The sequence below is a fragment of the Chenopodium album genome, chromosome 25 (genome assembly GCF_948465745.1).
Source record: "Chenopodium album chromosome 25, dcCheAlbu1.1, whole genome shotgun sequence".
NCBI lineage: Eukaryota > Viridiplantae > Streptophyta > Magnoliopsida > Caryophyllales > Amaranthaceae > Chenopodium > Chenopodium album.
The window spans coordinates 333721-360491 of NC_137858.1; the positions used below are offsets into that span (position 1 = coordinate 333721).

Genomic DNA, 26771 nt, shown 5'->3' on the forward strand with positions numbered 1-26771 from the left:
ATCCAATATGTCTTAAAACGGTCAATTTACCTGTTCCAAACTTGCACTTATTTCGTAAACTAAAGCCTACCACGACCATTTTTTACAACATGTATTGGTCATATATGGTTCCAAACGTCATAATATGACCCTAAGATGTATCCCCTAAGGTCTCAAGACTTTTCGCCACCGGACCCCGTAACATCAAAAATTTCTCAAAAAGCGTGGATAATAGCCTTCAATTTTGGAATTTTTTGACATTTTTTGTCCGGAAATAAAAATTGCCGAGATGTTTACCATAGTAACTAATACCCTCCGGGAGTCCAATTCAATGGGTGGAACCATCCAATATGCCTTAAAACGGTCAATTTACCCGTTCCAAACTTGTACTTTCGTAAACTGAAGCCTACCACAACTATTTTTTACAACATGTAATGGTCATATATGGTTCCAAACGTCATAATATGACCCTAAGATGTATCCCCTAAGGTCTCAAGACTTTTCGCCACCAAACTCCGTAACATAAAATATTTCTCAAAAAGCGTGGATATAGCCTTCAATTTTGGAATTTTTTGACATTTTTTCGCCCGGAAATAAAAATTGCCGAGATGTTTACCATAGTATCTAATACCCTCCGGGAGTCCAATTCAATGGGTGGATCTATCCAATATGCCTTAAAACGGTCAATTTACCATTTTCAAACTTGCTCTGATATCGTGAACTGAAGTCTACCACGACCATTTTTTACAACATATAATGGTCATATATGGTTCCAAACGTTATTATATGACCCTAAGATGTATCCCCTAAGGTCTCAAGACTTTTCACCACCGGACCCCGTAACATCAAAAATTCCTCAAAAAGCGTGGATAATAGCTTTCAATTTTGTAATATTTTGACATTTTTTCGCCTGAAAATAAAAATTGTCAGGATGTTTACTATGGTCCCTAATACCCTCCGTGAGTCCAATTGGGTCGGTGGAACCATCCAATATGTTGTTAGACAATTATTTTACCTGTTCACAACTTGTAGTGATTTCGTAAACTCAAGCCTTCCACGGATGTTTGTGTTAACATATAATGATCATATATGGCTTCAAACGGCATTATATGACACCAAGATATATCCCTAGGGTCTCAACACTTTTCGCCACCGACCTCGAAATCTCAAAATTTCATCATAAAGCATGGATTATAGCCTTGGATTTTGTAATTTTTAGACCCTTTTTCGGTCAGAAATAAAAATTGTCGAGATGTTTACCATGGTCCATAATACCCTTCGGGAGTTCAATTAGGTCGGTGGAACCATCCAATATGTCATGAAACGGTCATTTTACCCGTTTGTAACTTGCACCGATTTCGTAATCTCAAGCCTACCACGAACATTTATGACAACATATAATGATCATATATGGTTTCAAACGGCATGATATGATGCCGAGATGTATCCCTTAAGGTCTCAAGGCTTTTCGCTACAGGGCCCAAAACCCCAAAATTTCCTCAAAAAGTTTGGATTGTAGCCTTCAATTTTGTAATTTAAAACCTTTTTTCAGCCGGAATAAAAAATTGTCAAGATGTTTACCGTGGTCCCTAATAGCCTCCGGGTTTCCAATTGGGTCAGTGAAACCATCCAATATGCCCTTAAACGGTCATTTTACCCGTTTACAACTTGCATTGATTTCGTAAACTGAAGCCTACGACGTACGTTTATGACAACATCTGATGATCATATATGGTTTCAAACGGCATTATATGACCCCAAGATATATCCCCTAAGATCTCAACACTTTTTGCCACCAGGCCCCGAAACCTCAAAATTTCCTCAAAAAGTGTGGATAGACTTACCACCTTAAAGATGATTAATTAGGTTTATGAGGATTTAATATGTAGAATTAACTTTTAAGAAAAAAAAAAATTGAAGTAGGGAGATATTGCAAGAGAGTAGCTTTCATTAATTAATTAAATCAAATTCTGTCAAGGCTATGATACCTTCTTGGGAAAGCGTTTTACAAGTATATGTTAAGTTAACCCCATTAATAGAAAGTAATATTATGGTTAAATGAGCAACGACATTCCCAGCTGTATAAATATGATGAAAAGATAAGAAATTAGAACTAAACAATTACAAAGTACTCCCTCCGTCCCTTAGTACAATGTCTCTTTCTTTTTATTATGTGAGGAATAACTGCTCAAAAGAGACATTGTATAAAGGGTCGGAGGGGGTAAATTTTTTTTCAACAAAATTAAACAACATAAAATTACTATTTTACCCTAAAAATTGCACAATCTATGCTTGCTTTCTATGAGGTCATGCCCCTTTATTTCATTTCATGTTCTCGTTCCCTAATTCTTTATACATTTTCAATGGCAATTCAAATAATACCCCTCCAACCTTTCTTACCCTACAAACTCCAACCTTCCCTCCAATTCCAAGTACCCAATTCCTCAACCTTGTTTAATCTTCAAAATAAAATCACCAATTTCTCAATTTCTTCTCTGCAAATACCCTGTAAATCCCTTAATTTCAATGGAGCTACAATAAGAGGGTCACTACCCTTGAGCTGCGAAATTCCCCCAAATGCCCTTCGTAGAAAACAAGACCCACTTTGGAGAGGAGGTTTCAGCTTAGGCATAGATTTGGGATTGTCTCATACTGGTCTTGCCCTTAGCAAAGGCTTCTCCTTTCGCCCTTTAACTGTAATATAATACCCCCATTTTTTTATTTTTATTTTTTCTGCAAAATTCTGTTTTTTGTATTCTGGGTTTTCTTTATTTTGTGTGTTTATTAATGGTTTTTTTTCCCTTTCATTTTTAGGTGTTGAATTTGAGAGGGCAGAAGCTTGAGCTTCAACTTATTGAAATTGCAGAAAAAGAGGTAATTTTTGTAGGGGTTTACTATTATCTTCATGATTTTTAAATTGTTGTTGAAGTTTGGTTTAATAAAATTATAGGAAGTAGATGAATTTATAATTGGATTGCCGAAGTCAAGTGATGGAAATGAGACTCCCCAATCCAACAAAGTTCGTAGTGTTGCTGGAAGGTTGGCTGTCAGGGCTGCTGAGAGGTGATTTCATTTATCATTTTTTTTGTGTGTGTGTGTGTATTATTAAGGAGCCGCAAAGGAAAATGATGTGGCCGCAAGACATTAATCAACTAAGCTAATTGATATCCACGATGTATCAACAATTAAACCGGCTTATTTTATGATGGGTTTTGACACCAATTTATAGAAAATATCTTTGGATGTCACATTTGCTATAATGTAGAAATGGGTTTGGCTATGATTCAAGTATAGTGTGGTCGTATTGTAATTGATATTGTTGATAGATTTTTTTGTTGATAAGTTATTTACATTCTATTACACTTTTCTTTTATGTTGGTGTTAGTGTTAGCTTGAAAGATCGAGTGGAGCCAACTGGTGACCTTAATTTATCTTCTTCGTTTTGAATTTTGTTGCGATAGTAATCTTTGGTGAAGGGTGTATTGTATCCTGAATAATTTATTTGTTGTGATAATGACTCCACCAGCTACCTCTTCAGCTTATAAATTGAGTACATATCAATCAAGGACTGGAACTTAGTGATGTGCTTTAAGATTACATTCATTTTGAAGATGTATAAGTTGTTGCTGTCCTTGCAGAGGTCTTGTTGCTAAAACTTGTCTGAGATTCACTGATTTTGCCTTTGATTAACATTCTGACTCGAGTTAGGAGCTGTGCTTAGCTGTTGATTAAAATCTATTCTGCTAACTCAAAACTTACAACTGACATATTGGGATGGTATATTTGTACTGATTCTTTGTGGCTGAGATATCGATGACTTATTGACACTCCTTCTGTGATATTAAGGGGCTGGAGGGTTTATTTGCAGGATGAATATGGCACATCAGTCGAAGCAATGGATCGAATGATCAACCTGTGAGTGTTTTGCTACTGTGCCTTATGTGTGATATAGTGATATACAGGACACTTTTTTTTTCTTTTCTTTCGAACAACTATGAAGGTTTATGATTGAATTGACGGATACTCCTTTAATTCCTTCAGGGGTGTCAACAAGTCTACACGTCATGGAAAAATCGATGCCTATTCTGCAATGGTACAGTTAACAGCATTTTATTGCCTTCGTACATTCTTTTTCCATCATTCACTTTAACCTTCAGTGACCGGGTGAATATTTTGTTGCTAATTAGAGACTATTCAACTACACCGTATTTATTTTTGCAAAAAGTGCCTTTTTTATTTTTGATTGATCGCATAATAGCCCTTTCAGGAATAAGGTTTTGGTTTTGGTTTTGGTTTAGTTGTTGTGTTATTATTAATTTATCGCATATCTTACTCCATTGTTTTACTTCAAATAGATGGTGTTGGAGAGATATTTCTCCAAGTCGGGTGAAGGAATTGAACTTGTATGGCCAAAGCAATTGGAATTACAAGAAAAGATTCAGAAGGGTCCGCCAGAAGACGATGATTTCTTCTTTTGAATTGCATTATGGAGCACTCCCACAACTTATATACCACACCAGTTTCTATGAACAGACTCGTACTGCCTTCTGCCTTGAAGGTGGAGAGCATAATAGAGATCTATTGATGTTTTTTTAAAAATAATTATTCATCTTAAGATGATTGCTTATTTCACAAAAACAAAAAAATAAAAAATTTAAAAAAGCTCATCTATATTTGATGTTTTTTTAAAAATAAATATTTAATTTATTTTAAGATGATTGCTTATTTCACAAAAAAAAAAAAAAAAAAAAAAAAGAACTCTTTTTTTTTTTTTTTTTTTCTTCTTTAGGTGCGAGGGAAAAATATACTATGTATTTAACTGAAATTTTTTTTAAAAAAAGATGAGCATAGAAGTTTATCTTAAAAATTCCCTCAAAAATTTATCTTAAAAATTATATTAGTTATTTCCTTAAATAAAAAAAATAGATTAGTTATTGTGTTAACGGATTTCCTCTTTCTCAACGGATTTCCTCTCTTATTATATAAACTCATCACAAAGACATAAACTCATAGTAGCAGTTTCTTTCTCTACGTAACTACTCGTATTATATAAACCTCTTAAATAAACCTCCTCCCTCTTATCATATAAACTCATAATAAACCTCTACGTAGCAATTCCTATTCTTTTTCTTCGTTTTACATCTTCTCGTATTCATTAGTGAATCATGTTTAAACTACCACCCGGTTATCGTTTCAACCCCAAGGACGATGAGCTGATTAACCATTATATTTGGAGAAGAGCAATATATGGTGTTTCTTCATCTTTTCCAAGGATGCCTCTTGTTGATAATATCTTCGGTGAAAATGCTGATCATCCATCAACTGTTTTTGACTCTTTCGGAGAATCGGAGCGTGAAGAAGAGGATACAGTTCGGTATTTCTTTACAATGCCCAAGAACGTGTCGAGTAACAAAGATTATAATCGTGTCAAGAATAGAATACGAACTGCGGGTAAACATGGTACTTGGAAACTTCAAAGAAGTGATCCGGTTGTGGTCAAGAATGCTAGTACTGGCCAAGAGGAAGTCATTGGGTTTCGAAAGCTGTTAAAGTTCATGGAGTCGACAAGCAACGGAGTTGAATGGAGTATGTGTGAGTTTACAAGTAAAGTGTTGGAGGAGAAGATTAATAATATGAACAACTATGTTCTTTGTCGGATCACCAAGAAACCCTCTACAATTAGACAAAAAAGACTACGTAGTGTTAGTGTTAGTAATACTACTAACATTGATAATGTTGTTGTTGAAGAAAACTATGATAATGTTGTTGTTGAAGAAAACAATGATAATGTTGATGTTCAAGAAAAAGGAATTTCTTATGCCGAAATCTTTAACCAACAAGTCGGGGTTCCCGTTGATAATAATAATGTACAAGAAGATTATGTGGATAATGAGCAATTAGGTTGTGGTGATAACATGTTATCAGTACAAGATTATTTGTATGGTTCAGACTGTGATCTTGCACCGGAGTCAGCAAAGTGGTCTAGTGAGGGACATAATAATAATAATCAAGTTGATGAAATGCAACAAGGTCACGTCGTCAATCAAGAATTACAAGAGTTGGTTGGTTCAGATTTTGATATCGAAGAAGATACTAATCAAGTTGTATGCGTGGGTGATCAAATGCAATAAGGTCACGAAGACGACGAATCAGGTTCTGGTAATGACGTGATATCAATGCAAGACATGTTTGGTTCAGATTTTGATATCGAAGCGGAGTTAGCTAAGTATGGTCAAGGAGATAATAATCAAGTTGTTTGGGCAAACCAATTGGAATTGCAACACTAGAATACAATCCAAGAACAAGGGTTTTTGTTGTGTCACAATATTATTTTTCTTAATCATGTATTTTCCATAATTTTTAGTGGAGATCTTACATTTTCTTAGAACTACACATGTGAATTTAATATTTATCTGTTAAAATGTACCAAGTATAAGAATTATTCAAAATAGAGTTTGTGATTTGTTTTATTCCGTCCATTCAATTTTATAGTTTATAGCCTTGATCGAATAATGTTTAGCAAAAGCATAGTCAGCTTAATTTAATATAATACTCAGTAGTATCGAATTTATTTGGTCGAGGTGAAAAGTTGTAGCAAGTATATTGCGTGATTGGAGTAGCAATTTATTATTCTTGAAAAAGTGTGGAACATAAAGCTAAGACAACGTCCCGTTAAATCAAACCTTTATTTTTATAAATATATTAAAAAAAAAAAACCTCATTAAGTAAAGATTGATATAAATACGAAACGAGTCTAAATCTTGCCAATATGACTAAAAATAAAATGTATACAAAATTCGAATGAGAATATAATTTCTATTTGAAATCTGTGAAAAAAAAAAGACAAGAAAAATCATTGCTGCTCTTGATTAGTTTGGAAAAGTTTCAAGCTTTGTGCCAAGGGAATACGTTCGGAGATGTAGGTAATCGTCCCGTCAGAACTTCAACTCCAGTTTCCGTCACCTGCATAATAACAAATTCAGGGAATATATCAAAAAGTATTTGGAGGCTTTTAGCTTTTAACAACTTCAAAGTTTACAAGAGATTCGTGTTGAGGGCAATGCAACAAAATCGTAAGACTAATTTTGAAAATGAGAAGGCAGATTTAAATATATCTTATAAATTGCATGTTGTCAATACAATGAATCGAATACAGAGAAAATAGTATGATTTGATCAAGAAAAGAACCCCTAGAATCAGAGAAAAATTCACAGGGTACTTTCAAGAATGACAGGTGAAAGAAATATAGCATGGTCCATGCCCTGGTCATAATACATACCAGTAAAGTATGCTCAAACTGAGCACTGCGCTTCCCATCTGCAGTAACAGCAGTCCAACCATCGGGCCACATTCTGTCACGCCACACCCCTACAAGAATAAGTGGATAAATATTTTTATCTTGACAATGAAAGCTAGCAAATCACTAATCATACATAAAACGAGATTAGAGAAGCAATAAACAGATGGTTGCATTACAGTACCTGCATTGATCATTGGTTCTATCGTGAAGGTCTGTCCAGCCTTCATCACGCCAACAGCTTTATTTCCTGCTTTCGTTAAGGAAGTCATTTATAATGGCTGCAATAAAGTTTGTTCTGTAGTAACCCAGCTGAACAGAAAAGATCAACATTGCATAAGATTATATTGTAGTAAATTATGGAATACATAATTAACAAGACTGATTGGTTATTATTCAAGGATACTCGCATAATGAGGAATATTCGGAGCACAGTGGAAAAGCTCTCCAATTCCATGACCACAGTACGACTTAACCTGTATTTGTCATGATAAAAGAAAAACATAAGTTATTGTTTAGAATACTGAACTAGCAATTAAAACTTAAAGTAACTAGTTTAGGTAGGCACATACCACAGAGAACCCTGACATAGATGCATGTCGATTTATGACCTCTCCAACTTCTCGAAATCTCATGCCAGGCTTCACTAAAAGCAACAACAGCAGAGAATGTAAACATAAACTCCCAAGAGTGCCTTAATAATCAAAATGTGAGTGCAAAGATTTCTTGGATGCTTTATTTTAGTATAACAAGAAATGAAGCCTCCCTAATTCCCCCATCTGATCAGCAAAAGAGGAGTATAATAACAAGGGTGAGAACTTAGAAGGCAACAGTATTTCATCTCATAATTGCCATTACTTTCCAAATTGCGGTGGAAAGAATGGGCTTTACGTGCAAAAGAATAAAATAAAGTCAATTACAATTGTCAGTTGCTACTGCACTCCTGTCAAGTTGTTGGCTTAGATGCTATCTCAATGCTGAAAATGTTTAATTTCAGCTTTCAAAGGACTTGATAATGTTATTAGGCAGAGGAAATGGTAAAGTTGCGGTTCTTTATATCTGTTCTCCTTAGGATGAGATCTTGGCCACTCAAAATAACCAGAACAGATAAAAGAGGATACAATCTCCAAGTTCCACACAGAAATAAGGCCAATCAATATATTAAAGCAATTTCTGGATAAAAGTTGAAAATCCAATTTTCATTCAAAAGTTTATAAATTTCGTTAAGAGTGTTAGTTACTTTATCTGAGAAATTGACTGTCAAGAATTTAATTTTAAGAGTAAAGGCGCAACTTGTTATGTTATTGCATGGGTTCTAAGCAATTTTTTTTTTAAGACATGTGTTCTATGTACTCAGCACTAACCTATAGAAATTGCTTTCTCCAGGCACTCATATGTACACTGGACCAGCTTTTGTGATGCTTCATCAACATTTCCAACAAAATAGGTCTCATTCAGATCACCTGCAAATAATTCAAGCAGGCAGCATTCAGCACACCAACCCCCAGTGAGCTTGTTGAATCACAAGTTAAACAGCGTACAAGGAACATAATTCTTACCATGAACTCCTTTGTAGTAAACAGTGACATCAACGTTTACAATATCACCATCTTCTAATACTCTGAAACAATTGAGTTCAATAGCCATTATAAAAGCACTTAAAACTGACATAACCATTTGCGGATCAAATAAAATGGTCGCTATTAAATAGCAAGAACAGAAAAATGTTATCAAACATAATCACCCCCAAAAAATCAAGATGAATGATATGCAAGTTCACGCTTTAATATCAAAGACTAATATTGACACTTTTCAAATAAAGTTAAAACAAAAACTTATAATTGCAGCTATGTGGAGTGATTTATCTTTACATCTTTCTATCTATTTTCTTTGGAAGGAGTGGAGAAGGGTGAGATGAGATGGGGGGTGAGGGAAGTAAATAGAGTAAGAAAGTCTACTAAGTTGCCAACACCTGACATTACTCTACACCAGTAGCAGGAAAAAAAAAGAAGAAGAAGAAGAAGAAAAGCTACCAAGCAAAGGCATAAAGTCATAGGTTAAGTCTAATTTGAAAGAACTGGGGCACTGGGGACATACCTGGCATCAGGTATCCCATGGCAAATGACTTCATTAACAGACCTACAGAGCAGACAGATTTCATATAAGTTACAGGTGTCACAAACTCAATCAAGTTCAAAGAAAGTTAACATGTAAAAGTACCTACGTGCAGCAGGATTTCGGAAAGAAATGATAATTTAATGGAGAAGGATAGCCTCCTACATCCATTAAAAGAAAAAGGAAGTCATATAACCATAAGATGCATTGATGAATAATATAAGATTCTCATACATACTCACAGCTTCATAAGACATAAAGTACGATGTTGGTCACAAAAATGGTATCAAATTTCAAGCACTGGTATGTATGTATCCCATCATACAAATCTCCTTAACTTTAAAGGATTTTCTTGACAAAAATTTTAAAAACAGGATTTCAAAAACACAAGAAACTTAAAGTAGGAATCTCAAAACATTTCCCCCCCAAATTGCATGTTTATAAGTGAAACTGAAATATTACCAGACTTCTTTTTCCTAAGAAAACTCATATAGCTAATAAAAAAGATTTAGGTGGAGAGTTGAACGCAAAATTTGAAAAAGTCAGGAACATGATGGCCCCTAATCTGGACAGGAAAGAGTGACAGCTCCCTTTCCTCAATGGTGTGAAAATCCTAACAGGTCAAAATTCTCTTACATCATCCAGTTAAATACTTTTGATGTCTGCCTTGGATCTCCAGATGTACAGCAAATTAGCAAACAAAAAAAATGCATGTGATTTAAAAGAAATAGGTGAGAAATACATATGAGAAACTTGCTCTTTCCAGTGCCAGAAGGGGGGGGGGGGGGGGGGGGTATACAAAGGACAGTACAGCTTATTTAATTCCTGTCATGAATCAACACAAACCTGCAGCTACAGTAGCTTCATGGACTACTCGATCAATCTCATCTGTTGTAATGCCTGGTCGAATAATACGTGCAGCCGCATCCAAAACCTCCCTAGCAATCTGGAGACAGCGATTATCAGAGTTCAGTTTAGCAAATCAAATGGAAAAGGGCAAGAGAGTATCGGTAAGCTGATTGTAAATAGCATCAAGACCTAGCCAAGACTCCCTACCAAAGGTGAACAGTCAGTCCACGAATGCTAGCTAACCGAGAGGATAGTAACGTCTTACACTATTCCACAGACAATCAACTATCCAATACCCCTACCCGACCACCACTGGAAGGTGGTAGTAAACAATACACAAGGCATCTAGGATGGAAACCATTATTCAAGGGTAAGCTAATATATACAATGTCACACGAAATAGGGTTAATAGGCTTGCAAAACCACTAACGACACAATTGATCTAGAATAGTGAACCTAATGCAGTTTCACTAAGATCAACGTTAGATGTAAACTTATCATTCTCCAGTAAGGTTACCCACACATGTGATTATACAGATGCTTAGAAACAAATCCACTCTAGTCTATAGCTTTCATAAGATATCATAAGCTAACACTTTAAATTAGTAATCAGACTTGTATCAAACATATCTTCCATCTAAGAAGATACTTTGTATGAAACAAAAGAGACAAAATGCTTTGCATCATCACAAAGACAACCTCATGGGATTTTCAGTTTATAAGCACTACCTCGCAGAGATGGAGCACTCTTTAAAAAGCAAAAAATTCAGGAAGCAAGATGTTTACAGTAACAAACAAAAGTTATATATAAACCAAGGAGCACTCTGTAAAAAGCGAAAAATTTCTAAGTACTTAACAACAAAAACCTAAATTAACAAAATGAACTTACTTTGCAAGTCTCCCTCATTCTCTGTATCAGCTCTGGAGTTTTAATCTTCAAAATAACAAGTCAATAAGATAACAGAAAAGGATAATAAAAATTAAAAAATAAAAAATAAAGCATACCTCGACAATGTGCTGCAGGTTGCTCTCAGGCTCAATCTTGGGGATACCCTATATGTATTAAAAGCATCTTAATATCTCATAAAGACTTCATAAGTTGCAGATTCATAAATACCAGAGTTCATATATTGGTACACAAAGGAAAACAGGGATCTCCAAGGGGTCATCATAGTCTCATCGCCCGTAACTGTAAAAACCAACATTCAGGGGACATACACTTGTTGACAATAGAAAGAAAAACTTACATCCATAGCCCAATCAGGTAGCTCAATGTGCTTTGGTACAGTACGGTAACTTGATATGGGGTACGGCCTTAATGATCTACACAGGAAAAGGTTGCAGTTCAGTAAAGGTCAAAAATATGAGATGTCAACAGCAAGATGCGTGTTTTCATTCATAACCACAGTAACAGTAACTCATAGTATAAACATATACAAGATAATTACGTAAAAAGAAGGGCTGTAATCAGAAATGTATCCACAAAGAGTAATGTTCACATGATACCCTGTCCAATCGAAATACGGAAGTTTTGAAGTCCGAGATTGTCCTTTTCGTAAGCAATAAAGCCAACCATCACTATTTTTGTCCCCAGCAGCATCAGTCTGTAAAGAAGATGCATTTGCCTTTGAATGCACCAATTTATGAGAGCTCCAAGATTCCTTGAAACACTCCTGGGAACTACAATCGGTAAACGTTTGTCAATCAACAGGCTAAAAATAAATAGAATAACATGATTATAAATCAACCATTTTATCTATGCACCCTTGAAAGCAAGGATGCCAGAAAGTCAGTAATGGCAGGAACATCCTTCTCAAAGTAATACCCCCACCCCTCAAGCCCCACCACCCTCTCATTCTCCAAAGTCTTGAAGATTTATACTCCGTAATAGATAAGGCTTAGAGAGCTAAGTGCAATGACATAATTAAAGCTTCCAAGTAGAATATACTCGTAATTACTAAGTCACAAACAAAGCCCCATGTGAATTTGACTATGTTATAGTAGGAAAAAAAAAAAAAAAAAAGATAGATAATTACCAGAAAGCAGCACCTTCCTTTGGGAGCTTCAATTGTACACATTTTGGACACCTGCAAAAATTTAATAATACAAGTTGAATTGAGCTCATACTTTACACTCATTTGTTAAATAATCTTTGAAAGCTATAGTATACCACAAAATTGACACAAGCAGATCTGGAATGTATGTTAGTTACTCATTGATCGTTACACAATAGTTTGAACTTCAAAGGTATGTTTTCGGTGTCATGCATAATGATGTTGGTATTCCCTATTCACAACCCCAATAAGCATTAAAAGATCACCTTCCTTGCAAAAAATTACTTAGTAGGCTTGTCTACAATATCTATGGACCTCAATAATTTTATTAATAATAATTTACTACTTCGTTTATAAAAGAATATGAGTTAATTTAATGAAATTGTTTTATACTTATCCCCTTATTCCTCTAGTTCTCTCTCCATCCCCGCCCCCGCCCCCGCCCCCGCTCCCTCCCTAGTCGATTCTATATCCTCATCCCACCCTGCTATCCCTATCACTCAAACCAAACGCCCCGTAAAGTAATATGAAGTATAAGTTAATGAACGATTCCCTTTCTCCATTTCACAAAACTGTTTTTTACAATAAATTAACTCAAACAAACCTTAATCAGAAAGAGAGAAGGAAAAAAAAAAAAAAAGAAGCTAGAAGTCTACAAATCAATGTTAAAACAATGTAAATTAAAATGGGGCGCATTCAAATAATCAAGAAACCAAAAAAAAAAAAAAAAAAAAAAAAAACAAATTTTTAACTAGAATTAAAAAGGGGCAAAAACAATAATAATCATACTGAAGATGAGCAGGTTTGGAGCATCGAGAACACAATAAAGCCGAATCCTTTGCTTCAGACCCATCATTCGCCATTGTTATTTGACTGTCAAAATTTGATTAAGATTGAATTAGAACAAAAAAATAAGCACCCAGAAAACTAACACGAAAACATAAGATATATCATACACAAATCCTTTTTATTTTCTGGGTATACCTGATGTTTAATTGAATTGAAAAATTATAAAGTATAAAAAAGAATAAATTGAAAAATGGGGAGTGGAGGAAATAGGGAAGAGAGAGAAGGAGGGGCAATTAGGGTTGAAGCAGTCGAGTCAAGGTTGCCGGGGAGGAGGATGAAAACTGTAAAATACAAGAAAATTTTTATTTTATTTTATTTATTTTACTGCTTTTTCCAGTCTTTTTTACTTGACCTGACTTTTACACTATTTATCACTCCTTTTTTGACTTTTTTGTGAATAATATGTACGGAAAAACGTATTTATGTTGTATCTTTGTGAATTTGTCTCAATAAGTACATCATAATATATAACTTTTATATATTTTACTTATGGGGAATCAAAGTTGTTGATCGTCAAATTTTGCATTGACAAACGTGATAAAAGAAACAGGTCAAGGTAAAAAAGAACAGAGGAAGTATGAAATTAAAATTTAGTTGAACATTTTTTTTGGTTTGACAGTACTGGTTAAAGTTAAACTACGTAGTATTAGATCAGGGAACTTGTGATTTGTGTATGAGTTGTAAAACTATAAAGAGCGTGATTTGTGGATTAAAAAAATTAACTACTCAGGTTGAAGTAAAATGAAGTAATTGTTGGTAGATACTAGATACTCCATATGTATTTATTATTCATTAATTTTGTATTTCATCCAAAATGATATATTAAGCAAATGCCAACTTTTTACTTAATCCAAAGATACATTGTCACTTTATTTGTGAAAGACAATACAAGAATTTTTATTTCAAATTCTGAGCAGTATATTGATTTATCAATAAATTTTCATTATATCTCCTTCAATAAACACATGACTTTTAATCAATTATCTATTTCATATTAAGATTGACAAATTATATAGTATTATGCCTTTTATAAGAACAAAAATGTTGATTTGTTTTCAAGGTAATTAATTCAATCCCCTCTTTATTATCTCAAAGGCTCAAACCTTGTTCAATCAAACCAAACCATGGTGAGAGTAAGGGATAACTCAAGTGGTTGAAGCTTCCTTCACGATTTCAGGTGATCTGTGACTGATTCTCACCCCGTCCTTGTGGCTCTCTCTATAAAAAAAAAAAATAAAAAATAAAAAAATAAAAAAATAAAAAAAGGCCTTGGTTGCTCAAGCTTCCCAAATCACATTTCTCCGCTAGTGTTCACTCGTTAATTCTCACCAGAAGTCTCTCTCTTCTCACCATCATCGACGCCGCTAATTTCTTTTCCTCCGTCGTTAACTCCGCCCTTTTTATCTCTATCTTGCTACATTTTCAATTCAGTTTCCTTGAAGATAATTATATGGGTTTTGCCAATTAGATGATCATAACTGCTTTTTGGAACCTTCACTCCAATTGGGTTTCATCATTTTTCGATTGGTAAGCAACCATTTTCCTTTTAATGTTATACCAAGTATCAGGTTTATTTCCAGTTTTTTTATTTGATATTTTCATTTTTTTTTTTTTTTTTTTTTAATATTTGTGGGGTTTTATTGGAGATGTGAAATTGAATTTGTGGAAGCATCTGTTCATGTTGTAAAGTTTTCATCTTTGATAAATTACTGCAAATTTTGTTCATATGGGATAATTAGCTAACTAGTTTAACTTATCTATTTTTGTTAATTTTATGGTTCACATCTTATTTGTATTTTTATTTTTAAGAATTTGAATATTGTGTATTAGGTGTATACTATAGTAGATAATGCTCTTTTCTGCTGTGTTGAGACAGAATATTATATTGATGCTAGACTGTTGTTTAAGAGTTGCCAAGAATTGTTTGTAATTTTGACTAACAGACAGAATGTTATATTGATGCTAGACTGTTGTTTAAGATATTGATAATTGCTAGACAGAACTGTTTTTTTTTAAAATTGACATGTTTGTATTTTGACTAATAGAGTGGATGGTGAATTGCACGGGTCTCCATGATACTCACATTTGGAACTAGATTCCGCCAATGTTCGATAAATGTGATTCCGACGTCCACAAAGATTTCAAACTTCAGGTTTTCGATCAGAATCCTTGTTGCTTCACTTCAGAATTTGGCATTATCAAATGGAAATGGGGGTCATTTTAGACTATCTTTTATACAAGTTAAGGAACTCAGTAAAATTGATAGCTGCAAGTAAGTTATTGCTGATCTTGCTGTCACTTTTGCTATGTGTCAAGTAATTATTTTAGATGGAATTTGATATATTTATTTGTCTTTGTATTTGAGTTATTCTTAGCATCATGCACCAAGTCATGTTCTTGTTTCTGTACAAAATTGTGTCATCATAATATATAAGAGATAAGAGAACAATTGGTCTAGATATTACTATTGCTTGCTTTTTCCATTGAACTGAGTTCTTCACCATGGCTTTATTGTTTGTAAGGAAGAATTGAGACCGGGGCCTTGGGGCTGTAGAACATTGGGATCAGAAGGCCATATCTTGTTAATTAAGAACTTGATAATCATGTCTGTGATGAACACTTTCGGATTGAAGTTGCAACTACGAGTTGAGATATTAATAATCATGTCTGTGATTGAATGTTCCATAAATGTCTAGCATTAGATCATAGTGTAGTGCAAGGATCATAACCAGAATTGTGAACAAGCACTATTACAAGATCAGAAGAGTCGGCTCTAAGCTAAAGCGACTGCTGAAGTTCTAGTTTATCATATCATTGTGATTTAAAGTTATGTCTGCTTTCATTATACCTAATTAAAAAAAAAAAATTTGTTTGCAGGAGAGTGGACTGGTCCATTAAGAGCAGTGCAGATGGCAAAGGATTGGATCCTCTAACAGGCAGAGATGATGGAAGAACTCGATTACTTAAAACAATTCAGAGTCTTCAGTCTAAATTAAATGCACGAATTCGAGAGTTCCGGAAAGATCTTCCTAAAAAGTTTCTTTTTTTCTTGGTGGGTTTCTATTGCGCAACTGCTTTTGCTACAGTAATTGGGCAAACTGGTGATTGGGACATTATGTCTGCTGCCGTTGCTGTTGCTGTGGTGGAGGGTATTGGGGCTCTTATGTACAAAGCTTCTGTACCTTTGCTTGACAGGAGCAGGAACCTTATAGTTCTTTTTAATTACTGGAAAGCTGGTCTTACATTGGGTCTTTTCTTGGATTCATTCAAGTATGAAATTATTTGGGAATGCTTTTTCTTGTATTTTCCATACTAGACTTCCCACATTTTAATTACGTTTGAGCCTTATTTCAGGTATTAAGGTATCACGTGTCAACTTCTTTCGAAGACAGGACCTTGAATTACTATGAAAAGCAGTTTAAGACATAGCCAGAATGTACATTGGTGTTGACACAAGGGTAAGGCCTCTCGACATCCCACTTCAATTATGACAATTGATGGAATAGAACAAAGCAACACTCAGTAGGCTTGGGATACACAATAAGGGCTCTGTAACAGGGTCTCACATTACATGATCACAATTGTAAATGCAATTCATTTTATTGGAGTATATACCTAAGCAGCTAAGTTTCTAGGAAGTGATTCTATTGTAATATTGATCGCCATGAATTTATTGAATCGTAAATTTGATTCTGTGAATGATGATTGAGTTTCTTAACTACCACTAAGCAGGTCAATTCATAATATTCATAATAATATCTAATATCTCCATGTTGTCCATTTGCTCTAATATTGTGACTGAAACTTCCCTTCTTTGCATCTTTGGTGATTTTTTTGTATCACTATATCCTCTAGGCGCTCTAATAACCATATTAACATGATAATATACAGAAGGTGTTCTGAGGATTTGATGGTTTTCTGTTTTGCAGGTTTTAACGGAGTTTTTCCGGGGAAGCTTTATTCGAGAAGAGAAATGTATGTCAATTGCTACTTATGAAGAATGTATGGATTCACAAACAATTTTACAGCACCTGGGTTTTTTCATCGAAGCTTGTAATATATACTGATGCAAGATGCTAAGCTTAGCAGGAATTGCTGAAACAAAGGTTGCTAACAGGCATGTGTATAGAAAAGGCGAAATCTTGTTGCAAATTATTTGCCTTGCCTTCTGATTGTTAGGTGATAACCTAAATGTTTATATGCTGGTTTATTTTTTGTGTAAAAATGAATTCAAATTTCCAGGTATTTAAGATATGCATTGTAAATCATTTATACATATTTGGAATTCAGAGTTGCTTTTCTCAAAAAAAAAAAAAAAAAAAAAAAAAAAAAAAAAAAAAAATCAGAGTTGCAATTCAAACTTTAACACTCTAGATTTCAAAGTTGTCTATTATCTATTTTTGTGGGTGAGTATTAGTTATTTGCAATTGCTCCCATTAAGGAATAAAATTCGACAATGGCTCCCATGAGGTCATGAATCATAGATGTTAATCTCTTGTTCTGTTCTTTGCTGCAAAGTGAATCAAATTGAGAACTTGACTTCAATATCTCTGAAAAAATTACAAAGCTTTACAGATCTATTTGTTGGGGCAGGGTAAATTATAGTCACTGGCATAAATATAATCAATTTACAATTTACATGAGCTTCAAAGTACAAATCCCATGAAAATCCTAAGGTTCTTAGCACCAGTATTAGCAGTTATGGAGCCTTACACTGCTAATATTACTGTAACTCCATTTTCATTCTGTTGCTGTAGCTGATCAGCAAAGTTATTTGAAATGATACAAATATCAGGATTCATGTCCTTTAATAAACGGACAATTGGTGTGAAGACCACAATTGGCGTGTGAAGGTCAGAATTGGTGATATCATCCAGATACGTGAAAACTACACAATGGCCACAAGCCCACACTGCAAAATCTTGCTTGCATAAAGGGAGCATGGAGAGCTGACTCTCGTATCTAGATCAACAACATATTTTAATGTACAGAGTCCTACAGACAAACCAAAAAGGCGGTTCTTAAATCACGAGGAACCCCAAATCGCCATCCTTGATTCAAGGCACAGCAAATTTCAGTAAACAAATAATGGAGTACCTGTGTTAGTGGTTTTCCAGGTAACTTAATCATAATACACTTCTGTACATGCTCTTCAGACTGCACTGCCCGCTTGCCATAATTATGAGCTTGCAACTGCAGACAAAGTTGCATCAACGCTACAGTCACCCAACCCTTTCACACTCATTTCCGAGCAGATTATTTGGACCTCTTCTATCCTTCCTCGTTCTTTGAGGCCACTTACAAGCTCATTACATTTGCTAACAGCCAAGAGAAAACCCTTATCAACCATTTCTCGGTACCAAGCATATGCCCCATCAAAGTCATTCAGTTTGCAGTGTCCATCAACTAGTATAGTGTAAGTATCAGCTTTTAGAAAAATTCCTTTACCCTTCATATCATTGATTAGGTCTAATACCTTCTTCTGTTCTCCCATCCTTAAGTGGCCCAAAATCAAACTATTGTATGTCATCTTGTCAAGCTCGATTCCCTTGCTTGTCATCTCATCATGCAAAGAAAGCCCCTTCTCAATGTTTCCATGCTCCACATTGGAATAAATAAGGGCATTATATACAACTCTATCAGGATTCAGATTGAAAGCCAACATTTCTTCATAAATTTTATTTACTAGCAAAAAGCCTACTTTGCTGCCAACACTTATTAGTGAATGATAGGTGCTTAAGGTTGGTTTGATGCCTTTTTTCTTCATAGAATCATACAACTCTATGGATTTCGCGATTTTTCCAGCACCAACATACCCGAGAATCAGAGAATTATAAGTGATAACATCAGGAACCAAGCCTCTGTCAATAATCTTTGGAAGAAGATCTTCAGCTTCCTGTAATTTCCCCTTCTTGCATAACCCATTAATAAGAGAATTATAAGTAACCAATGTTGGCTCTACATTCTTTCGCAACATCTCATCTAATAACCCAAAGGCAGCCTGCAGCTTCCCTGCATTGCACTGACCTGCAATAATCATGTTATATATCTGTGCATTTGGAGAAATCCCTCTAACCACCATATCCTCCATAACAACCTTAGCTTCAAGAAGCATACCCTCTTTGCAAAGACTATTTATCAGAGCGCCATAAGTTACTACATCCGGTTTTAAACTACGATTCTCCATACTTCCCAACACCTCAAAACTCCTTTCAATCATATGATTCCTACCATAACCATCAATGAAAATGTTATACGTCTCAACGGTAGGAGCAACTCCCTTTTCGCTCATCTTTTCCAACCATTTCTCCGCCTCCTCCATGTTTCCTGATTCACAGAACTTTTTGATCAGAGAATTAAAAGTAACAAACGTAGGCCTCAGACCAAAAGACTCCATGTTATCCAATATAACCAACATTGTACCAGCATCACCGCACTTGGAATACCCATCAAACAAAATGGTGCAAGTAAACCCGTCTGGCACGATACCATGCGATTTCATCTCCTCCAATACCCCGCCAACTTCCTCCATTCTATGAGCCTTACTCAACCCATTTAGCAATGAATTGAAGGTAACCAAATTAGGAGCTACATTATCTTCCTTCATCCTTTCCTTCAAACTAAAAGCATCCTCCAAACACCCAACCTTACAATACCCATCAATCAATGTATTATAAGTAACCTGACTCGGAACCAAATTTCTCTGACACATTTCATCAAACAGTTGGTGTGCCTCCTTAACCCTCTTTTCTTTACAAAACCCATTAATCAAAACATTATAAATAAACACATTAACACCAATTCCTCTCCCCTTCATCAAATTCACCAACTCTAAACCTCTCTCAAATTCCCCAAGCTTCATAGCAGACTGTATCGCCTTCCCAAATGCAAATTTCTCGACCCGAAAACCGGAATCCAAAGCATCATCAAACAACTTAAGCGCCTTATCAAATTGGTGGGAGCAAACCAAACAATCAAGCAACTTATTAAAAGCATTAATGGCAGGAAAATGTCCATCTTTTCTAATAATCTGAAGTAACCCCATTGCTTCATCTGGGAGCTTAGAATCAGCACAAGCGAACAAAACTAAACTGTAAAAACAGCATTTTAGAGAAGGATTGGAGAGAGAAAATGCGGCGCAAAGCTCTGAGGGAGAAGAAAAGAGGGTTTTGGAAGTGACGAGAGGTTTGATGAGTTCTTTAACTGAGTCGAATCGAGATCGCATGATTAGAACAAAAAGTTTGCGCTACAATTCTTGCCTTTCCATGTCGTTTTGTGAGGTGGGTGTTTGTGTTTCAATGGCGGTTGGAGGTGAAGAAAGGGAGGAGAGAGAAAATGAAGAGGGTGGTTTTGAAGGGTTAGAGGTGAAAAATGGTGGAGGTTTTAGGAGGAGAAGACGAAGTTGTTTCACCATTGTTGTGTTTTCTTGATGGTGGAAGCCTCAGGGTTTTAGAATGGTTTATGAGGGTGGCATGGGGCGTTTAGCGAGGTCGAACCATAATCAAGTACAGAGTAATATAGACGAAATTTGATTTAAGTTTCTTTAGTGGAGGGAAAATGGTTGATGTTAAAGATTTTGAGTTGGTTTATGAGGTGGTTCACTTGGTATCGGGCATTTAGCGAGATCGGATCTGATCAAATGACGTAGACGAAATTTGATCTTAAATAAGCTCTCTGCTTATAATGTTACTAAGCTAATTAGAATTTACGAAATACATCAAACAATAACTATTAAGTCTTTCGAGTAATGTTTAGTTTAGTTTAGTAAAGTTTTGTTAATCAGTATTGTTGGATAAATAGGTTAATGGTAGATTATGCTTTGTAGAATTGTAATACTACTATAATGTTCAACTTCTATAAGATTTTTCATGACAAATGGAAAAAGTTACTTACATATTGCCTATAGATACATGGAACTTATGCTATGAAATTCTATATGATGTAATTAGCTCAACATTATTTTTTTCCTCAAGGATACACCTATTATTCCTAATTTGTGAAAGAAAACCACCATGCATTTACATAAACTTCAAATTTCAAGCCAAACGGGCACACCGGTCTTCAATATCCAATATTCACCTTGGATAAATTTCCTTACCATGAAGGGATCAACCTCCTTAGGATGATGCAAGACATGAAATCCGGGCCAGTTTACCCGACCTAGAGTTGTTGCCCCAGAACCTGTGTTCATGTATTCGGCATAATACAACGTTGAGAGGGCAAAATTCCCCTCCCAATTAGTCCAACCCCTTGGATGGATGAACCCATCAATATATGTTGTAGAAACAATTGTTCTTGAATGCTTCTTCCAAGGTCTCCCTAGGAAGGTCTTGAAAGATTGCTTTAGGCCTACGAACTCTGATGCAGGCTGTATTCGTGACCCATGGATCGAGATCCCTGTGTTCTCATTCGGGTCCTCCCTCCCTTGGGCTGTGATCATATTATTCTGGTGCTTCATAGGCTTTCTAACAAAGATGTCACAATTTTGTAACACAACAGCCGCGTTACCAAATATGAAGTCTATTGTGCCATATATAAAGCAGTCGCGATAAAATTGCCTAAGAGAGTGAACATAGAGCGTGTCTTGGTATCCTAGAAAACTGCATCGGTAGAAGAGGGAGTGATCTGAAGCTACCATCAATGCCACTGCTTGATGTTTTTGGGGTCCTGCTGTGTTCTCAAATGTCATGTCTTTTGCCCAAAATCCATCGCCGAATACCCCTGCTCAAGGACATTGTAACACTTAACTAGACATACACGTAACGAACACGTTTATGATCTACATACAAACATCGCATATTGTGTACATGAAATATTTGCCTAAGAAATTTGTTGAACTTACGGAATGTAGCCGAATTGACAGTGGTGCCGCCATCAAAGACATTTTTACGACCAGTGACCACAGTTTTACCCATGCCATCTCCAACAAACATGACATTAGTTAGGTGCCTTGGAATTTCAACTATCTCATTATATACTCCTGCTTTTACATACACTATTACTCTGCTTTCTCCTCTGTTTTTTATCTTGCCTAATGCATCCACTGCCTTGTTGATGGTTTGGTGATTGCCTGACCCGTCTCTTGCCACCACGATATCCGCCCTCGAAGTTGCCGGCTTCCAGGACATTAATCTTCCCACGAGTGGTTTTCCTTTTGGCCTCCCTTGTGCCCCTACTGCACATATTCTGAGTTTAAATTGCATGTTTTATTTCTTTCATTCAAAGACTATGTTAACTTAGACCAAAGTTTTATCATGCAGTATCACATATTCACATGCCTATTATTTACATAAAAAATAAAAATAATCAAAAGAATCTAATCACCTTCACTTAATTAGCGTGTTTCACACCTTAACATAAGAGTCTTACCAAGTGAGTCAAGTCTTGCTTGGAATATCTGTATAGATTATTGACTAAAGGCCAGAGTCAAGGTGTAACTATACAATTATACACGTCTACTTCAAACAAAATGTCATAGCAACGTCTATTATTTGTACATGCAAAAAAAAAAAAAAAAAAAAAAAAAAAAAAAAAAAAAAATCAAAATTTAAAAGCTTGATTACCTTTTGATTTTCTCCGAAACCTTTGTTTCTTTGCATGAAAAGCCAATGCTTCATATAACAACGTAGTCAAATTTTGCGATACAGGATGAAGTTCTTCACGTACACCTTTCTCTTTTAATCCATCCAAACAAGTCCTATGGCTTGTGATTGCACCACTTAGCCATGCTAATGCGTCATCATGGCTATATTTCCCATCTCTTTCAACTAAACGACCGAGCCCTGGCTCAGCTTGATCATATAGCTTAGCACAATCGATCATAGCCATTTTAATTTTATAATTATTTTTAGAATGTTTATTATTATTAACAGAATAGACGTTATTGATATAGTTAAAAGTCATGTTATTGCTTAAACCGCCATGACGATGACCATGACCAAAGAGTAAAGTTGACTCATCCTTGCTATTATTATGATGACTGCCTCCGCGAAGATGATGACGGCCTAAGAACAAAGAAGACTCACCCATGGCATTATTGGTATGGCTTAGGCCACCTTGATGACGACCACCACCAAACAAAGAAAAATCCTCAAATGATGATGATGATTGAGCCCAATTCTTGGCTTGAAGAACCATGGTTTGAGCCATTTGAACCTTCTCTAGCTCTTGTTTGGTAGATGAAGCCATTGCTAAGAAACAATTAACCAAAAAGATTAGAGTAGTAACAAGAGTGGACATTTTATTTTTCTTAATTTATTGCAACTTTTTTTTCTTGGCGGTAGAGATAGACGAGTAAGGCTAGAGTCAAGTTGTTATTTTGTTCCATAAATAAGTGAGTTGAATTATATATATTAAAGGTTTATAAATATGTACCTTTTTTTTTTTTTTTTTTTTTTTTGAGGAATATAAATGTACTTATATATAGTTATATTCATAGAATTTATGACATTAGAATTTAGAAAAGTTACACATGGAAGCATACATTAAGACAGGTGGTTGTGAATTTGTGATATGAACAAAAGATAATGTTGGACATGAAAGTGTCCAAAGAAGTCCAAATAATAAAAGCTACATAGATTTACATGCATAAACATAATATTGATGTCATATGGAAATTTTGTTAGGCGAAGTAGCAAATTAAATGTCATCAATAGTATTTACATGTTTAAGCTTGATAAATTTAGAAAAGATTTTGCTTGATGAATATACATGTTCAAGTAGCTAACTTTATGTTACTTTTGCATTATGTCATCATATTCGTATCAATGGTTGCAAACTCGCAAATGAATAAAAGTTTATGTTGTTATTAACTGTACGGTTCACATTTTCAACATCAATATGACCAATATGTGTATCTAGACCGAACATAAGGAAGTCTTTAGCTATATTAAAAGGATGTTCCTTACTAACTACCTTCTTCATAAAGCTATTACTAATTTAGTACCACCTCTTTAAACAAACTTCTGACTGATTAAGATAAAAACATGTATATTCGTGGTGTTTAAACAAACTTCTGATTGATTAAGATAAACACATGTATATTCGAGGTGTTCGAACACGTGGAACAACATAGGTGTCTTGTAAGAGTAGTAACTTGTAATGCTATGAATGTACAAAGTTTAGTTCAGCTGGCGAGAATGAAGTGAATAAAGACACATAATTTCAGTTGAAGAAGTTAAATTTACACATATTTGGGGGCATCTTTTGCATGGTTGAATTTTCCAGAATATCAAGTCAAGGTTGATGATAATAAGGTTTGCGGTTAGAGTTGGATGTTAGTTGTTATAAGGCCATGTATTATGGTTTACGCAACTGGACATGCGACATTGTGCTTGAACCATCAATATCACCATTTCTCATTTCCATGCACCTCAACTAAATTGTCATTTTCTTAATGCACTTATATAATAAGCTCTATATTATCACAATGTCAATCTTATTACCTCGGTACAACTTAGTACTAGAGCTGTCAATTCGGGTATTCAAGTCGGGTTTGGGTCGGGTCAAATTAGGTCTCGGGTTAAATCAGGATCGGGTTATGTCGGGTCAATCTAGCTTCAGATCAGGTTCAGGTTGGGTAAATTTCAGTTCAAGTTATAACGGTTTGTTCACCTTTTCGGATATAGGTCGGGTTCAATTCGATTTAAAAGAAGATAGTGTTAAATTTCAGGTTCGAGTTGTGTTGAGTCGGGTTTGTATGGGTTAACAAGATGGTACATTCGGGTTCGGGTTAGTGTAGAGTCGGGTTCTGGTTCAAGTTCAATTCTAATAAATATCGATGTGGCCAAGTTGAACTATATAATTACGCCTTTCATATTTTGATCAAGCATCATCAAGATTTTAATTAAACCTATATACACGAGTAATACACAACAAAAGTTATATAAGCCGAACAAAAGATTTTATTAAATTGGATTGAAGGTTTACAGAATAAAACCATTATATAAGCTGAATAAAAGGTATATAAAATTTTATTAAACCTTCCATGACTCGGGTTCATGTTTTAATTGACTCGGGTACAAGTACAGGTTCAGATTGTTTTCGGGTCGGATTAAATCGGTTGACAATTACTATCAGATCAGGGCAGGTTCGGGTTCAGGTTATAAAGTATTGGATCAAATAGATTTTCGGTTAAGATCAGATCAGGTTCAAGTCAGGTTACAAGTTACTAGTTTCACCCCTTTATTCAAGTACAGGCTGGGTTCAGATCTTTGTCCGTTAAGGTCGGGTTCTCGGATTAGTTTTTGACAACTCTAGCTATTATCCACGCTTTTTGAGGAAATTTTGAGGTTTCGGGGCACGGTGGCGAAAAGCCTTGAAACCCTAAGAGATTCATCTAGGGGTCATATAATGCCGTTTGAAACCATATATGATCATTATATGTTGTCATAAACGTCCGTGGTAGGTTTGAGTTTACGAAATCATTACAAGTTGTGAACGGGTAAAGTGATCGTTTAAGGGCATATTAGATGGTTCCACCGACCCAATTTGACTCCTAGAGGATATTACGGACCATGGAAAACATCTCGTCATTTTTATTTCCAGGCGAATTGAAAAAAGGTCAAAAAATTACATAATTGAAGGCTATAATCCACGCTTTTTGAGGAATTTTGAGGTTTCGGGGCCCGATGGCGAAAAAACTTGAAACCCTAAGGGATACATCTCGGGGTCATATAATGCCGTTTGAAACCATATATGATCATTATATGTTGTCATAAACTAACGTCCGTGGTAGGTTTGAGTTTACGAAATCATTACAAGTTGTGAACGGATAAAATGATCGTTTGAGGGCATATCGGATGGTTCCACCAACCCAATTTGACTCTTAGACGATATAAGGGACCATGAAAAACATCTCGAAAATTTTTATTTCCAGGCGAAAAAAGGTCAAAAAATTACAAAATTGAAGGCTATCCACGCTTTTTGAGGAATTTTGAGGTTTCGAGGCCCGATGGGGAAAAGTCTTGATACCCTAAGGGATACATCTCGGGGTTATATAATGCCGTTTTAAACCATATATGATCATTATATGTTGTCATAAACATCCGTAGTAGACATGAGTTTATGAAATCAATACAAGTTGTGAACGGGTAAAATAACCGTTTAAGGGCATATTGGAAGGTTCCAACGACCTAATTGGACTCCCGGAGGATATTAGGGACTATGGTAAACATCTCGGAAATTTTTATTTCCGGACAAAAAAAGGTCAAAAAATTACAAAATTGAAGGCTATAATCCACACTTTTGAGGAAATTTTGAGGTTTCAGGGCACGGTGGCGAAAAGCCTTGAAACCTTAAGAGATACATCTAGGGGTCATATAATGCCGTTTGAAACCATATATGATCATTTTATGTTGTCATAAACGTCCGTGGTAGGTTTGAGTTTACAAAATCATTACAAGTTGCGAACGGGTAAAATGATCGTTAAAGGGCATATTGGATGGTTCACTGACCCAATTTGACTCCTAGAGGATATTAGGGACCATGGAAAACATCTCAACAATTTTTATTTCAAGGCAAAAAAAGTACAAAAAATTACAAAATTGAAGGCTATAATGCACGCTTTTTGAGGAATTTTGAGGTTTTCGGGGCCCGGTGGCGAAAAGCATTGAAACCCTAAGGGATAC

General features: G+C 35.3%; 4 protein-coding genes and 1 pseudogene across 4 annotated transcripts; 2 read left to right on the forward strand and 3 right to left on the reverse strand.

Moving 5' to 3' along the window:
* The first annotated feature begins 2316 nt into the window (after positions 1-2316).
* Positions 2317-4646, forward strand: LOC145615344 (uncharacterized). Its single transcript, XM_081670413.1, has 6 exons — positions 2317-2675; positions 2794-2853; positions 2930-3042; positions 3826-3894; positions 4021-4072; positions 4335-4646. The coding sequence occupies exons 1-6, from the start codon at positions 2343-2345 to the stop codon at positions 4455-4457; spliced, it is 750 nt and encodes a 249-aa protein (XP_081526539.1). The 5' UTR covers positions 2317-2342; the 3' UTR covers positions 4458-4646.
* A 2103-nt stretch (positions 4647-6749) lies between these two features.
* On the reverse strand, positions 6750-13418 carry LOC145613516 (methionine aminopeptidase 1A-like). The gene is made up of 17 exons (XM_081668633.1): positions 13279-13418; positions 13084-13167; positions 12277-12327; positions 11747-11920; positions 11488-11563; positions 11246-11293; positions 11130-11174; positions 10238-10337; positions 9501-9552; positions 9374-9415; positions 8836-8897; positions 8641-8739; positions 7849-7922; positions 7683-7752; positions 7461-7526; positions 7259-7347; positions 6750-6942 (listed from the first exon to the last, which is right to left on the reverse strand). Exons 2-17 carry the CDS (start codon positions 13155-13157, stop codon positions 6865-6867), a joined length of 1200 nt encoding a protein of 399 aa, XP_081524759.1. The 5' UTR covers positions 13158-13167; positions 13279-13418; the 3' UTR covers positions 6750-6864.
* A 999-nt stretch (positions 13419-14417) lies between these two features.
* LOC145615255 (uncharacterized protein ycf20-like) lies at positions 14418-17458 on the forward strand. Its single transcript, XM_081670321.1, has 5 exons — positions 14418-14670; positions 15189-15415; positions 16021-16413; positions 16498-16601; positions 17073-17458. Exons 2-4 carry the CDS (start codon positions 15216-15218, stop codon positions 16502-16504), a joined length of 600 nt encoding a protein of 199 aa, XP_081526447.1. The 5' UTR covers positions 14418-14670; positions 15189-15215; the 3' UTR covers positions 16505-16601; positions 17073-17458.
* Positions 17459-18158: 700 nt separating this feature from the next.
* On the reverse strand, positions 18159-20557 carry LOC145615640 (uncharacterized; annotated as a pseudogene).
* Positions 20558-21172: 615 nt separating this feature from the next.
* On the reverse strand, positions 21173-22971 carry LOC145615329 (putative pectinesterase/pectinesterase inhibitor 36). Its single transcript, XM_081670396.1, has 3 exons — positions 22707-22971; positions 21986-22315; positions 21173-21864 (listed from the first exon to the last, which is right to left on the reverse strand). The coding sequence occupies exons 1-3, from the start codon at positions 22969-22971 to the stop codon at positions 21173-21175; spliced, it is 1287 nt and encodes a 428-aa protein (XP_081526522.1).
* Positions 22972-26771: the final 3800 nt, after the last annotated feature.